Raw genomic sequence first — 16,948 nt, forward strand, 5'->3', positions numbered from 1 at the left:
AAGTTGAAATGCTTTTACACAGTAAAAGCACAGGACTCCATTCACATTATGACTGTCGTGAATCCAAGGGAATTCTTTAAACAATTTCTCTTGGGAAATGTAGTGTTTTGTTTGCAAGTTTTTGAACTGCTATTTCCTTTGGATTTGGTTGATAGGGCTCAGTTGTCTGATCTCGCCCTGCTCTTTCATCTTGTGCTCCTGTGCAGCCTGAGCATCCACTGACCCCTGGCTGCTGCTGATCAAGCTAAGATAAACATAACAAAAGGTGGAATATCAATGAGCCATCTATAATTTAACTAATTACAATAATGACAAAGAAATATTGCCAAATAACCAAGTTTATGTCATTCCCTCCCACTGCTAGTACTATTAATTACCACAATATACATTTGGTCAAATGTACAATACATTTATACATGATTAGACCTTTTAGTGCGCCAGCCTTAATATAAAACTGTAAAAAAAATAATTAGTTATATTTACTCTTGTTTTTTCCATCACAATGCTCAATCTCATGACTAACTATTCTTTCAACTTCACCTGCGAGCCTCCATCCTCTCCTCCTCCATCTCCTCCAGCCTCTGCTGCTCTACCTCCTTCAGTCTCTCCTCCTCCATCTCCTCCAGCCTCTGCTGCTCTACCTCCTTCAGTCTCTCCTCCTCCATCTCCTCCAGCCTCTCCTGCTCTATCTCCTTCAGTCTCTCCTCCTCCATCTCCCCATTGTCTCTCGTCCTCCATGTCCTCCACCCTCTCCTTCTCCATCTCCTCCAGCTTCTACTGCTCTACCTCCTTCAGTCTCTCTTCCTCCATCTCCTTCAGTCTCTCCTCCTCCATCTCCCCTCAGTCTCTCCTCCTCCATGTCCTCCAGCCTCTCCTTCTCCATCTCCTCCAGCCTCTACTGCTCTACCTCCTTCAGTCTCTCCTCCTCCATCTCCTTCAGTCTCTCCTCCTCCATCTCCCCTCAGTCTCTCCTCCTCCATGTCCTCCAGCCTCTCCTCCTCCATCTCCTCCAGCCTCTACTGCTCTATCTCCTTAAGTCTCTCCTCCAGCCTCTGCTGCTCTACCTCCTTCAGTCTCTCCTCCTCCATCTCCTCCAGCCTCTCCTCCTTCATCTCCTCCAGCCTCTGCTGCTCTACCTCCTTCAGTCTATCCTCCTCCATCTCCTTCAGTCTCTACTGCTCTACCTGCTTCAGTCTCTCCTCCTCCATCTCCTTCAGTCTCTCCTCCTCCATCTCCCCTCAGTCTCTCCTCCTCCATCTCCTCCAGCCTCTGCTGCTCTACCTCCTTCAGTCTATCCTCATCCATCTCCTCCAGCCACTCCTCCTGTATCTCCTTCTGCATCTCCATCTGTCACCTGACAAAAATATATTGATGCATGACATATGAACAGTTGCTGCCTTTCAACACACAAATAATAGATTTAAATAATAAATGACAATCAATAAAACCCAAAGACACTTTACAAGAATCAAACAATTACATCATATGAACATATTGCAATACATATGTTTATCATAAAGTTATAAAATAAAATAAAAATAAATAAAAAAAAAGTAATAATATTACTACTAGTAGACTAATAATAATAATTATAAGTGAAAGGTGTCTGAGATGTCAGTTGTGTGGGGGTCAGGTGTTGTAGGCCAGTTTGAAAAGGTGGGTTTTGAGTTTGTTTTTGAAGAAGGTGAAGGAGTCTGAGTTCCTGATGGATGAGGAGTTCCAGAGGGCCGCAGTGTAATGTGTTCCTTTGAGGAACTTACACTTTGACTTCTAAAGAAGTCTCTTTTGTCCATTTTTCTTTTTTTTTTTTGGACATTCTGCCACCTGGTTGCGCCTAATTACCAATTAACACACGCACACACGCACACACAGACACACATTCAAATGTTAATGTAAATGTAAATGAAACCTTTGATATTAAAATCCTTCTACCTGACGTGACCGAGGCAGAACAAACGGCCAGCGTGTCAACAACTTACAGTAGCAGATAGCGTTAAGACGGACTCTAGCGATAATGAGCAACGTCTTTCTTTTTTCTTTTTTCCACCGGAGAGCAAGTAGTCCATGCGCTTTCTAGCCACATGGAGTGACAGCGGGGACAGCCAATCACACATTAGCAAGAAACGGCAGAGCCAATCGAAGAACTTGGGGGCGGTCTCAAGGGAAACAGGCTTCAGCTAGAGCGGCCGTTTTCCGCTGGGTCCCAGTGTTTTTTTTGTTTTTTTTTACATCATCTTACTGTCACAACAAGTTATTTAATAAAACGAGTCATTTTTATTATGTATATTCTATTTCCATAATAATATTGAACATTTTGCATGTGTCCCTGAAATTGCTGTCCCCCCTGTCATTTTGGGCTAACTGCCCCTATAAAGAAACCAAATGATGTTTTCAGTGACATCACAAGCACCATTTTGCCTTTCTTCAATGGAGACTGAAACAGTGGCTAGTTGCAGAGTAAGTATTTACTCTTATTTTTTCTAATTTTCATAATTTTTGATGTGTAGTTTGATGTTGTCAAGCTTAACATGTTCACCCTGTCATAGTGAAATATCAATTAATATAAAAACCTTTCAAAAACTCAAAATATCTGTGTTAAACAGCACACAGTCCTCTTGCTAACCGAATCATTTAGCTAGCTGTAAGGTCCACGTGTGCTAATTAAATGCTAACATTAGCCAAAAATGTCCACCTTGTCGTTGTCCACCCTGTCAGCAAGCCTTCCATGATAGGGTGGGCATGGGGACATTTGCATAGTTTAGACCACATGCTGACAATGTTACACAGCTATTACAGACATTTTGTAACAGTACATGCTATACAGACTCCCAATTAAGGTGTTTAAGGGAATATGTTGAATTGTCTTTTTCAAGGTATGAGTTCCAAAGGTCCACCCTGTCATGTTACTGTCCACTCTGTTATTTTCATGATAAAAAAAAATAAACAATATATTTTCATAAGTTAGAAAACTGTTTGTGTGATTCCTTTATAAACAAGTTAGGGCCAAATAGTATTGTTGGAAAGTTTGACCAGATATATTTGTTGTTAGATTTTTTATTCAGAAGAGATTCTCGCTGATTTTACAGAGAAACAAACGGTTTGCCATAATTTCACAACTATCCACATACTTTTCCCACTAACTAAAACATAGTGTTGAGAAAATGACTAAATAGCTTTATGAAAATACACATTTTATAATCACTATGCAATTTGAATGTATTTATTCTACTTTGAAATTCCATGACAGGGTTGACATATTTTGCGGTTTGCATGTACATGCTGCTTGCAGTTCATTTATAAAAAATTGTGGGAGCTCGACCAACATGCATTTCTAACAGCATAACATCGACTTAATACATGTGTAGTTAAATGGAAAATCTCTGCTTTGTTGGGGGGAGATTGGGAAGTCTCAAAGGCACCTTATGGTGATATTGACCCAACAAATAAACCGCGCACACACACACACACCCTAACCCACACTCTTAATGATAAACTCATTGGAATTGAGACCACAAGTATCTTCTCATTGTCTTCACTACTTCACTATCCAAGATTTAAAACACTCAGATTCCAAAGACCTGCTAAATGCTGAGGCAGCTGTGCGCCTGTTAAAATCTGAATGTGCGGCATTGTTTGCCGAATGTACTTCTTGCTGTGAGGCGGCAGTGCTAACCACTGCATCACTTATATAATATGTCAAATTCACCTTTTAGGTTGAATTGCAGAAATACAACAATCTTTTCAAGATATTCTAATTTTCTGGGTAGTACCTGTACATTTGCTATTGGTGACAGGTACATCTGAGGTGGGTGCACAGCTGCACCCGCCAGTGCAGGTGGCTGTGGGAGTTGCACTGACGGACGCGTGACACCCAGGCTGCGGGAGTGGGGTGAGCAGGCTGGGCAGACTGTGTGCGCGTGTGTGTGCCTTCTTCAGGGTCAAGACCCAAACTCTTCTTGTGTTTCTTTCTTTCCCTCCTCTCAGTTTTCCATATTTGAAATACCTTCCCCATTTCTTCAATCTTTTGAATAGTTCCAATTTGCACCTTTTGGTTTTTATCTGCAAATATTTTATCCCGTTGCCCTTTTAGTTGCTGTTCCAACACGGCAAATTTTGACAGAGAAAATGACCCTTCTTTTGGAAACTTGAATTCATCATGCCAGTACCTCAGAAATTTCACAGAGTCCGGTCCATATTTCTTTCTCATATTATCCACCAGAGGTCCTGAGGCCTCACAACCTTTGCCCTGAGCGGATCCCATATCCTGACTGTCGGATTCCCTAAATCCCTGCACTTCACTTGACCTGACTGTACCCCGCTGGTTCCCTCAACCGCCCCAAATTGACGTTTCCAATTTTTTTGTTTTGTTTTGTTTTGTTTTGATGATAGCCTCACTCTGTTCAGATTTCCCGAAACCGCTGCAAGTTCCCTAAACTTGATAAGTGTTGGACCTTACCAACACACCCGCGCAGGCTTTTACACACACTCGGGCAGCCTCAACACGATCTTCAGGATAATATGAGAGAAATATGGAAGACTCACCGTTACATGTGACCACTCAGAATCTTTCGGGGCCGAACAGCTCTCTGCTGCAGCTGACAAATGTCACTAGAGACTGGACTATTCTTTGTTAATCCAGGGTGATCAGCCTCTGTTCGGATCCAGTCCGCTCGGCCATTCCAGGGATCCCACTTCTGACACCAAATTGTCGTGGAGCGTTTTGCGCCTCTGCGGTGTGAGTGAAAGCTGAGCTACCGGACGCCTTCGCCAATCTGTCTTGGTCAACCTGACCTACCATTGGTGTTAGAGAGGCTGCATATAGCAAAGGCCTGCTGAAATGTCTCTACAAGTCCAGTTGTCACAAACCACATGATTCAACAATCATTTTTTCCACCACATTCTGGAATAGGTTTTATTAGGGTTCCTGCTTCCTCATTCGGCAGCTTGTTCAATTTGAGAGGTCTCAAAGAATCTGAATTTTTTTTCTTCTTTAGATGTTAGTTCTTTAGCTTTGTATAGCCGTTTATAGAATAATGCAAATATGTCTGATATTTTAGAAGGATGGGTCTCAACCTGGTTGGTTTCAGGATTTTTAATCTTAGAGACTGCACAGCTAGATTGAGATTTTCGGAGTTCGGAGGGTTCATGGAATTGGTCTTCCAGGGGGGCACGGGGCGGGGCGGGTACACACCTCAGACGCATGCCCGGGACTCTCAAAAAGCATACGTCATCGTGACAACGCTTTGTGATTGAGATCCTTGTCATGAAAGACTTCTGGAACAGCAATTAGCTGTGTTTGCTCCTCCTTCACCTCCCTCCCGTCTTCCCTTCCACTGCCTCCCCTCCCCCGCCCATCCCTCCCTCAGGTGAACTCCATGGTGATGGATATTGTTGCTCGGTGTCTTGATCACACCCATCAGTTACTCTTCCTCCTTTCCCATATCTTACAAGCAGCAGCAGTAACAGCAGCAGTCATATATTTAAAACAGAGCAGTGACAAGTCACACAGATACTTTTTTAGGAGACAAAGAGCGATACAAAAGAAAGAGGGACGCATTGTCACTTTCAAGAACAGTGTCACAGAATTCAATGCTTTGCTTTTTTTTTTTTTTTTCAATCCACACAGCAGCTTCAATCACCAAACCTGTCTTCTGGAAGTGACTGAGTTTGATATTTTTCTGGAAGGTAAGTGGAACAATGAATGTACCTTGACAATTCAAACCAATTTAAAGAGACATGCCTTGAGTTTTAAGACGTTTTTTTTTAAAATTATTATTTATTTATTAAACTCACACAAAAGGTATTCCTCCAACAGAGGTCATCTTTTGCACCCTGCATATTCACTTGTACAACCATGTCTGTGTTTATCATGGTAACAATGCCCTGTTTTTGCTGACAAGTTAAACAAATCGTTATTTAAGAAATCCTAATTGTAAGTCTGTGAGAAAGTGAGCGATCTCCGCCTCCCCTTCTCACTGTCTCCCCCACGAGGACGCGGCGGCGTGGCGTTGCCCACGCGGGAGAGCAAGCGGAAGAGACGCGGTTGCGCGCGCACACACACGCGCGCACACACACGGGGTTGTGTAGTGGATTTTTTTTTTTTTTTTTTTTTTTTTTATTGTATTTAATACTGTTCTGGTGCCCTGCCGTGCTTTGGGGCGGGGGGACGTGTGGCGTGAGCAGGGTGTCGGCGTCGGGAGCGCGGAGCACCGCGACTCCCATTCTGTCCCATTTACCAACCTGTAACAGTTCAGTGCACTGGTCGATCATCTCTCATCATCCACTGTTGCACACTCGTCACCATGTTGCTCACCCACACCTCACCTGCATCCGCTTGGTCCCGGTCGGCTCCGCTGCTCCTGGGCGGAAGCGCGCGCCGCTGCAGGGGTGGGGTTTTATGGAGCGCCGGGCTAAGTGGAGTAGCCCATTGCCGTAAGGGTGGGTGTTGTTTTTTGGTTTGAATATGTAATTAAGGGGAAAAGGCGGGGTTTAGTTGTCTTTAAGGGTTTGTATGTTTAGGGGGGGGCTGTGTTCTGTTTAGTGAAGTGTGTATTTCTGTGTATGTTATTGTTTTTTTTTTGGAACGTTCAGTATGGTCGACGTCACCACGGTTAGTGGGATGGCCCAATTGGCCATAGGATGCTGCCCATTATAAAGAGCGCTCATTTTGGTGTGGGAAGGGGAGCTGGCTAGTCTGTTGAGAGACTAGAGGGCCGTGAAGCTGTCTCCTGGAGCTTTATTTATGGGTCTTTTGGGGGGGTTAAAAGAATAAAATTTTATTTCTTCCTGCACTTGACGCTGCCTGCCTCCTCCTTCAACTCCACCACCTCAATCCGCTCGGTCCAGATCCCCTTTTTTGTGGGGAGGCCACTTTTTCAACTGCTCAGTGCTGACATGGACCCCCCCCACCATGTACCTGAGGTTTAGCGGCAGGAAACCCAGCAGCATGCCGAGCCATATCCTAACTTGGATATTTAATGACAAAACTCCCTTGTCATAATTCCATTTTTATATGTGAGACAATTTAATTGGATTGAAGTCAGTACAAGTAAAGGGCTGCTGTATTCCCCAATATTTCAGAGGAAAGTGCATATTCCCACTGTTAATTGGTCTTCTTAAATAGCAAAAACAGAACAGATAGACTTGTTAAGTGCAATGGTTACAATGAAGTCTTTGTCCCTCTTTTTTCTCATTATGACAGAACAAGAAACAGCAAAAATGGGATGTTTTGGATTTCTCAAAGTGATGATGTTTGTTTTTAACGGCATTATCTTTGTAAGTTCATGTGATTTTCTATTTTACGCTTTATGAGTTCTGTGTGCCCCAAAGTTCTGAGACACCCTTCAGATTTTATAAAATTATTCGGAAATTGAGATAATACTATTGAAATAAATTCATTTTAAATGAACACTAAGCTGGAAAATTTGATTAAAGTCCACAGACATGTGCATTCACTGATGAGGTCATAGGCAACTAATCTAACTATCAACATATCGAACATACTGCCCCTCATCCTCATCACCATGCAAAATGACCTTAAGCACACCCAACAATGAGGCAGAATATGGCAGCAATCACACATTACATGCAGTACTCAATAACTCAGTACTCAAGATAGGTCGGAGCTTTGCACAGAACCAATGCAGAAATCCAGCCGTAAGAAGGAGAATGAAAAACTGAAAATAAATTAAACACCCTTTTAAATACCATTGTTGTCCCCACTTGTCCTGTCTCATCTCTTCATCTCTGTGTTAATCTCCTACAGCTGGCGGGCTGCACTATCTTGGGTGTTGGGATCTGGGTGAAGGTTGACAGTGGTTCCATCTTTCACCTTTTTGGGCAAATTGAAAACGCCCCAGCAGAACTCAGTCAAGTGCTCAGCGTGGGCTATCTGTTGATAGCACTAGGATCATTCCTGCTTATCATTGGTTTCTTAGGCAGCTGTGGCGTCATCAGAGAGAGCAAGTGCCTGCTCCTGCTGGTAGGTACACACTTCCTACTTAACAAGGTAGAAGGAATGGGCAGAATTTGTTTTTGAGTGTAGGTCTTTCTGAAGTTTACATTGTATGTAAACATATATATCAATGCATATATACAGTATGTGTGTGTGTGTGTGTACAGCTCTGGAAAAAAAAAAATAAGAGACCACTGCAAAATTATCAGCTTTATATGTATATGTATATCTATATCTATATATATATATATATATATATGTATATATATATATATATATATATATATATATATATATATATGTATATATATATATATATATATATACATATGTATATATATATATAGAGAGATATAGATATAGATATAGATATACATATATATATGTATATGTATGTATGTATCACCCACAGAGCCAGCCTCATTAACCCACAAGGATTGTTAAAGACTCAAGAAGTTCAATTCTTTTTAGCCAACAACTTTTTAACCCTCAATCTTGGCCCTCAAAAATAAGTGTGAGGGCTATCTTGTGACTTAGAAATGGGGCACCCCTTAAGTGCAGTTACGTCTTCAGACTGTGGGGGGTGGCCTTACGCCAAAGCTACGTCCAGTCTGTCAAGAAGACGACGACGAAGAAGAAGAAGGAGAAAAAGAAGAAGACAACTAAAAAGAACAAGTTCTCTGTTGCTACACAACAAGGCATTCAAGGAACGTGAAGCCGGGACCGCCGGTCCGGCTGACAAACATCGTAAAGTAAAAAAAAAAAAAAATGTTATGCAACAACGATGTCAATAATCCATAAAAAAAAGTCTTAAACTAAGACAATAAAATGGTTTTGTAATATTTATATCTTTGTTAACTAAGAAAATGCTTACATTTGTAGCTCGCTTTTTTTGTCGCCATCTTTTTCGAAGATGTCTTGGCGAAAATACACAATGCCTTCTGGGTAGCCCTTACTCCCAAGGGTTGTGCCGGAGAATCTCAATATTGAGGGCAATACAGCCCTTAAACTTGTCCCTCAACGTTCTGAGAATCGGGACAGCACTTGCACCTCGCGGGAGCGCGCATTTTTGAGATTGAGGGTTGAGGGAGGAATTGGAATTCACCCCAAATACCATCTAATGCGTGGTAAAAGCTCCTGCAAGGTTACAGGAACTCGCCCAATGTGTTCATCATCGTGTACATCACCAATGACTCAGAGGACAAACACCTAGAAAAGTTACAGAAAATGATGGAAAAGCTCACTGCGGGAGGACTCAAACTTAACCTCAAGAAATGGCAATTTGGACAGTTCACTGGTGAATTTATTGAGGTTTCAAATGTTCACTGACTTAGGGCTCTCAGAGGGTTACAGACAGAAGATAGGTCAGATCATCCAACTGGATAATGGGCCTTCAGAAGATGCTTGGACTCTGCAGTTATGTGCCTGGTTATCAGAATTATGCATAGCCACTACATGTCTGTCTCAAAAGGAAAATAGAGAGGAGAACATTTGGACGTGGACCGCTATGGACCAAGAACATCATCTGGAAAAGCTGAAAGAAGCCATACAAAGAACAGTGTGTTTTGAACAAAGTAGCGTCAGTACTAGGTTCAAGGTTGAGGTTAGCTGTGAAGATGAGAACGCATGCCAGAGGCGCCGGATTTGTTGCGGCATACCCTCCTGACACTAGGTAGCTGCACCCCTGGCTTAAGATACAGATGAATTCATAATTTACAGTAGATACTTCTGGCAGACCAATTCCAATTGTATCCAGTGTTGGGAAGACGAAGAAGTCCAGTGGCTCTAGGAAGTCAACAACCAACGACATGTTGAGGGTCCATTGGTCCGGAAGACCAAGCAGTCAGAGGACTCCTTGCAGACAAAGACACAAACTACATACCATTGGTGCCGGTGGCAACTATCCATTCTTTGTTGGACATGGGCAAGGTCATCAGTGGCTCTGCTGTCGCGGCATTTGGTGAAGACACCTACTATCGCTTGTGCGCAAACCTGTACATGTTTCCCAGTGGGCTTGGCATGGGGGTTTGATGGCGTGGGTAGGATGTTGAATCAATCAGCAAAAAAAAAATGTAAACAATTTAATGGGATTGAAAATGTTATGACAAAGTGACTAAAATCTGATTTTGTTCACCCAGTTCTTTACCATAGTCCTGTTGGTCTTCATCGCAGAAGTTGCAGGAGCAGTGGTGATTCTGGTTTTCAAACCACTGGTAAGTTTGGATTTGTATTTTAGAAGTTGGTGAAAAAAAATAAATTAGCACCCAAGAGATTTTGGTGTTTTGACCAGCAATGTGATTTTTCTTCTAGGTAGGGAAGCTTTTTGCAAAGTTGGGCAGATCTGCAGTTGAGAGCATCAGAAAAGACTATGGTAGAAATTCTGACATCACTGGATTGTGGGACGCCATAATGACAACAGTGTGTACATTTTCAAAGCAAATTACAAATTCTATTTATTAACACTCATTTTTATTTGTTTCTGGACTGAAAAATCATATATTTTTTAATTTTCTTACTCTATAGATATCTTATTTGATTTCTTTCTTTTTAATTTATAATAATTTTCCTTCTTGTGCATTATATCGTTGCTGTGATTATGTCTATCTATCTATCTATCCTAGCTAAAATGTTGTGGATTGGACAACTCTACAGACTTTGTGGGTTCCCCATACTTTGTGGAACACGGCCTGCAGTTCCCACCATCGTGCTGTCAAGGCAACAACCAACCGTGCAATCAAACTGCGGTTGACAGCACATTAGTATGGCTTTTTAAAAGTTGTAACGACATGCACTTTTCCCATTTTCCAGGTTTCCTAATCATCTCAACGTTAAACCACTTTTTGTCTTGTTCAGACAACAGTCGGTTGCTTCCAGAAGATTCAAGAACTCGTTGAGGACAACGCAGGAGTTTGTGTCGGAGTGGCCCTGGGATTTGCCGCTCTGGAGGTAAGATTTTGTCCCTCATCCTCTACTTTTCATGTCAAATGAAACAAATGGGGATTTAACTAAATGAAATAGTGTTGGTCAGATGTGCAACGAATGGAGCGGCAGCCGTTTTCCCCCCAATGATTCATAGACGTATAGATATACGCCACCTGAAGAGTCTGGTTAGGGACCAAGTTGCGTGAAATGATAAATTCAAATATATTCAAATGAGTCTGGCGCAGCCATGTCGCTACCTGCACCTCGTGGCATTTTTTGCTGCTTCTTACCTTCATGTCCGTTCTGTGGACAGAATGCGTTTTTTGGTTTTTTTTTTGTCATAACATATACAGTATATATACAGTATATGTGTACATATACATATATACGGTATATACGATATATACAGCATATATACATATGTTGGCCCTTTGATCCAACCATTTCAAATGAACAGGTATTTCCACATCCCACCATCTCACATGGTTTAAAACAACAGTTGGTGTCCGTCAAGGATGCATTTTGTCTCCACACTTATTTAACATCTTTCTAGAGCAGATAATGATGGATGCCCTCCACAATTTTAATGGCTCTGTTGATGTGAATGGGCATACCATCAACAACCTACGATTTGCCGATGACATTGAGCTAATTGCAGGATCCAGAGAAGAACTGATAGAACTTACTGGACGCTTAGATAGCATTGCAAGAAGTTATGGCATGGAAATCAGTCATGAAAAGAGCAAAGTGATGATTACTTCCCAAATTGGTGATGTCAATGCAACACAGCGGTTAAAATAGATGATATAAGTTTGGAGGAGGTGACCACCAGATTTCAGTACCTTGGAGCTATCGTCACCGATGATGTCTCATCAGATAACGAAATTAAGAGACGATTAGCAATGGCAACTGGACAGCTTGCAAAGCTAAATAAAATTTGGACAACAAAAAATATAGCCTTTCAGACAGATCAAGTTGCTGAGATCCCTCAGTACTTCAATTGCACTATATGGATGCGAAACATGGACACAACGCCAAAATGACTAGACGTATCGCTGCCTTCGAGATGAGGCGCTCTCGACGGCTTCTTGGAATAACATGGACAGATTAAATTAGCAATGATGAAGTCAAATGACGAATTCAAGATCTAGATGGAGTATATGAACCACTTGTAGAGATTGTACACAGGAGGAAACTGCAGTGGTTCGGTCATGTAACAAGAAAGCCTGGGACTCTCGCACACACAATCATGCATGTAAGAGGAAAAAGACCTCGAGGAAGACCAAAGAAATCTTGGCTGTCGGATATCACAGAATGGACAGGGAAAGTCATCGCGAACAACAGTTGAATCATCAAAGTGCCCAAACGGTTTACAGACTATGGGAGTGACGTGACGTGACGTCACGACCATCTCACATTACATCTCCATCGAGAACGGTCTTGAGCTTTTCAACAAAGAATTTAGTAAACATTGTGTTTAATAATACTAATAGTAATAGTATTATTATCATTATCATTTATGTTATTATTATTGTTGTTATCGTTGTTGTTGTTGTTTAAAGTATTTTATATTTAATCATGTTACTACATAATTTACAATTACTTTATCTTTCCAGATCTGTGCAATGGTTGTTTCCATGGTTCTGCTGTGCAAAATAAAACGTGGGACCACCAAATAACAAATTGATGTTTTAATAAATCACAGATTTCTCTTCGTCTTACCTGCGTTGGTAGTTCTTTCGCACTCTGCTGACACCCTTGCTTATGTATTTATATGTATATATATGTATCTTTATGTTTTCATATATATATGTATATATTATATATATGTACATATATATATATACATATATATATATATATATATATATACACACATATATATATGCGACTTTATGATGAGGGAAAAATTGATGCTGGTCCTGTGTCTCCACCAGTTGAGAACCACTGGTTTAAAGCAGCGTTTGTGAACACATGCTGTCCATGTGTCTCTCTATAGGTGGGCTCCTTCATATTACTGCAATCATCTCACAATAGTGTATACAAACACAATAACCAAACAGCTAGAAACTCGTTTAAGTGGCAGTTGCTTCCTCTATCTTTTTTTCCCAATAGTGTTGCACACACACACACACACACACACACACACACACAGCGGACACGTAGTGCACACACTGCTCTTTATGATGGCATAAAGTAAGACCTGTGGCATGTTTCAACTTGATTGCACAATGAGAGTGGAGGCAAACGGGGCTTTGGGTTGAAGCTGCATTCATAAGCTTGAATGGTGGCCAACAATACCTTATTAATGTGAAAGGGGTAAACAAAAAAGGGAAAAGCTTTAGGCTGGACCTTTTAGTACTAAGTATTGTTGTTAGTTCAATACATTTATATCAGGTATTTGTTTTTTCCCCTTCTCTCTGAACTAAATGCAGTAACCAGCTCGTGATACTCATACTGCAACAATTACGTATTTGTGCACATGCATCAAGAATTACTTTGCAAACTATAAAATATGTGGAATTGACACGATCGTACATCATTTCATGTTTTCTTATTGAGGCACATACATTATTCATTCATTCGTTCAACAAACATCATTTAAACTTGTGTGGGAATTGCTGCACCGAAGCATGAAGATGCAACTACTAGACTAACACTAGAGTCTAATAGCCAGAGGTAGGAAGTAACAAGCTACAAATACTTTGTTACTGTAGTTGTGTATATTTTACAGCAGGGGTCTCAAACTCAATGTACCTGGGGTCCGCTGGAGGTAGAGTCTGGGTGAGGCGGGCCACATCAAGTATTTCACAAAAAAAAAAAGTTCAAGTATTTTTAAAACAAAGTTCAACTGATCCAATCTTCTAAATCTTGACTAATAACAAGTCAGAACATGCTGAACATAACAGTTCTTCAGAACATAGGCTTCACTTCTTCCTACTTTTTGCTGCCAGAGACTTGGCAGCATTTCCTCTCACACAGCTGAGCAACATTTGGCTTGAGGGAGGAAGCAACTGAGACCCTCAGTATGGCTTTTAGATACTCATCTTTAAGCTTGGACCTGACCTTTGACTTATTAAAGTTCACTGTGGAGAAGAGCTTTTCACACAGATAGGTGCTGCCGAAAAGCTTGAACATCCTGGAAAGCTCAGGGAAGGTAGGGGGCAACTCTCTCAAAAAATTGTCCAAGCTTCTCTGTGTTTCCATTCCCCTCCCTGAACTTGGTTTTGAGGACAGAATTTGCACTGTAGGTCAATTAGCTCCATCTGCAGGTCAGGGGGGGGCATCTTCCACATCAAAGGTAAAGGGGTCAGCACAAATGTGAAAAGTGGCTCTGTGTGTCTTGAAGTCTGCGAACCTGTGATCAAATTCTTCCTGCAGCTTTACAATGGTGGCAGCATACTTCTCACCACTGAACGATGTGCCTGAATCCATGAGTGCTTTGCACGCTGGGTAATGGCAGAGGTTTGTCTGGGAAAGCCGGGCTTTACATAGCACAAGCTTTCTGGGAGAATGCTCTGACATTGTCATATGCAGCACCGACAAGCTGGCCCTGGCCTTGTAACTTCTTGTTCGGTACATTCAGCTGCTGGGTGATGCAAACAAGAAAAGCTAAGTCCATCAGCCTTTGAGGATCACTTAGTACAGAAACAGCCATCCCATGTTTCTCCATGAAAGCTTTCACTTCTGCTCTCAACTCAAAAATCCTCTTCAAGACCCCACCGCCCCCCTCCTGCTAAGCCAACGTACTTCGGTGAAGTAGAGCACGTCCTCATATTCTATTTCCTCTAAAAAAGCGCGGAACTGCCGGTGCTTTAAACCCCTGGATCTGATGTGGATGATGACTTTCACCACTTCAGACATCACACAGTCAAACTTCAGAATTTTGCTGCAAAGAGCCTGCAGTGCAGAGCAATAGCCTCTTCCGCACCCTCCTCTTCCAGTTTTTTCCTCCCCGTCATTGATGGCGCTCCGTCAGTTGTTATTCCAGCAAAACACTTCCATGGTAAGCCAGCATCCTCAATGGCACCACACAGCTGGCGAAACATCTCTTGACCGGTGGTCTGACCATGCATTGGAATCATTGTGAGCAACTCCTCCGTCACCTCAAAATTGTCATCAACACCACGCATGTGTGTTGCGGGCTGCGCAGTGCCAGTGACGTCAGTGCTCTCATCAAGAGCTATAGTGGATATGAATGAAAAATGTTTCGCTTTCTCACGCAGTTGATCATAAATGTTATCTGACATGTCTGTGAAATGCGCTCTGCCACTGTGTTGGCTGAAATGCTGATGTTGCTAAACTGACCCTTTTTTTTTCCGGGGCAGACAATCTTGCAGCCTGTAACATGCACTGTTTGATGAACTCGCCGTCTTGGAATGACTTTCCCGCTTTAGCGATCATCTCACTCACCACACAGCTAGCTTTGACAGCCGCTTCACTCTCTGTGCTTGCTCTCTTGAAGAAATCTTGTTGCCTCAGTAGACATCCTTCAAGTTTGGCGACCCGATCCTCTCGCTCATTTCCATGGTATTCTGCGTACTCCTCAGCATGTTTAGTCGAGTAATGACGTATATTCCTTATGCACCGCAACTTTCTCCGCGCATATTAGACACGTTGGAAATCCTCGGTGCGCAACGAAAAAAAAACCCCTCTGTCCCGCGAGTTTGAGACCCCTGTTTTACAGATATCTGGACTTTACATGAACATGTCTTCTTCTGATGACTTTTTACTTCCGAACATTTGTACACGCAATCTTTACTTTCTACCTCTTCCGTTGTGTCTTAAAAGATACAGATTCTGTTCAAAGTAGAAAACTTATTGTCATTATAATTTTTAATGCTTAAAGAAAAGCTATTTGAACTACTTGTTGCGTAGTTGAATCTAAAAGTGGATGATATTTTAGAGACGGGGGATTATTTTAGAGGGGCCTCGGCTTTGGGGTCAAAGTTCAGAACGTTTTCAGTCCAGAGGAGAAAAAAAAACATGATAGAAAATAACATTGGTTATTGTTATTAACAGTGTCAACATGCATGGACTCACCAATATATTATTTAATCAGTAGCCAAAAAATCAATTTGACTTTTTACTTAAAGGAGACCTATTATACTTTTCCTCATGGTTCTGCACGCTGTGTTTTACCGTCTTTTTTTTAACATTGTGGTCGCATTGACGTCAATGCAGGCCGGACTTCCCTACATGGCCATGCTCAGGCATGCTCTAGGCCTGGCCCCATCCTCCCCCGCTCTGCCTCAGAAGTTACATCGCTATGCGCTGCTCCAAGAAACTTTTTTTCGGGTGTGAGGGAAAGTTAGTTTTGTTTAGCTTTCCTAAAGAGGCAAGCAGCAGGCTGAAGTGGATGAAGTGGCTTTTTCCTGGACCGCGATTGTAACCAATCACAGTGAAGTGGGCTTCGAGGGAGGCGCCGTCCATGGAGGAGACCGAGGGTGGAGTGAAATAATCAGACCGTTTTCGCGGGAAGCAGGAAATACAAGGAAGCGATACAGCGAGAGACACAGATCTAATCGTGTGTAACTGCTCCTTAGGGCCCAGAAATCAAATACAAAGGCCTGAAAATTAGTATAATAGGCCCCCTTTAAGTACATTTAGGAACCTATACTGTATTACTTTCACTTGAGTAAAGGAGTTGAATGAGTACTTTCAATTTTACCAATTTATGTCTTGACACAAGTATCTGTACTTTTGCTTAAGTACTGACTGTGATTACTTTTTGCTGCTAATAGCGAAGTACATTTTTTTTTGGGGGGGGAGTGCTTCATTTGTTTAAAAGAAATAAGTGCAGTTCTCCCCCTGGCAGTAGGACAAATAATATCAGCAACATCAACAACAAAAGAAAACAACAAACTAATCACAGAAAGGAAGAAGGTTTTTGTTCTCCAGCAGGTTTCTTTAGCCAGGTGTTACATACCTGTCTGCCTCCACTCCCCCCTGGGGGGTCCAGGCCCGAGACATTGGAGCTGGGGGGAGGGTCACATCTCTCCCTCTCCCTCTCCCTCTCTCTCTCTCTCTCTCCCTCTTCCTCTCTCTCTCTGTCTCTCTGCCTCTCTCGAC

General features: G+C 42.0%; 1 protein-coding gene across 1 annotated transcript; it reads left to right on the forward strand.

The window, feature by feature from the left end:
* The first annotated feature begins 5,447 nt into the window (after positions 1-5,447).
* Positions 5,448-14,616, forward strand: tspan34b (tetraspanin 34b). The gene is made up of 8 exons (XM_076032723.1): positions 5,448-5,685; positions 7,202-7,275; positions 7,766-7,981; positions 10,093-10,167; positions 10,265-10,372; positions 10,576-10,713; positions 10,808-10,900; positions 14,593-14,616. The coding sequence occupies exons 2-8, from the start codon at positions 7,219-7,221 to the stop codon at positions 14,614-14,616; spliced, it is 711 nt and encodes a 236-aa protein (XP_075888838.1). The 5' UTR covers positions 5,448-5,685; positions 7,202-7,218.
* Positions 14,617-16,948: the final 2,332 nt, after the last annotated feature.

Source organism: Nelusetta ayraudi, unplaced genomic scaffold (assembly GCF_046127955.1).
Source record: "Nelusetta ayraudi isolate G7.1 ecotype Tasmania unplaced genomic scaffold, CSIRO-AGI_Nayr_v1 ptg000034l, whole genome shotgun sequence".
NCBI lineage: Eukaryota > Metazoa > Chordata > Actinopteri > Tetraodontiformes > Monacanthidae > Nelusetta > Nelusetta ayraudi.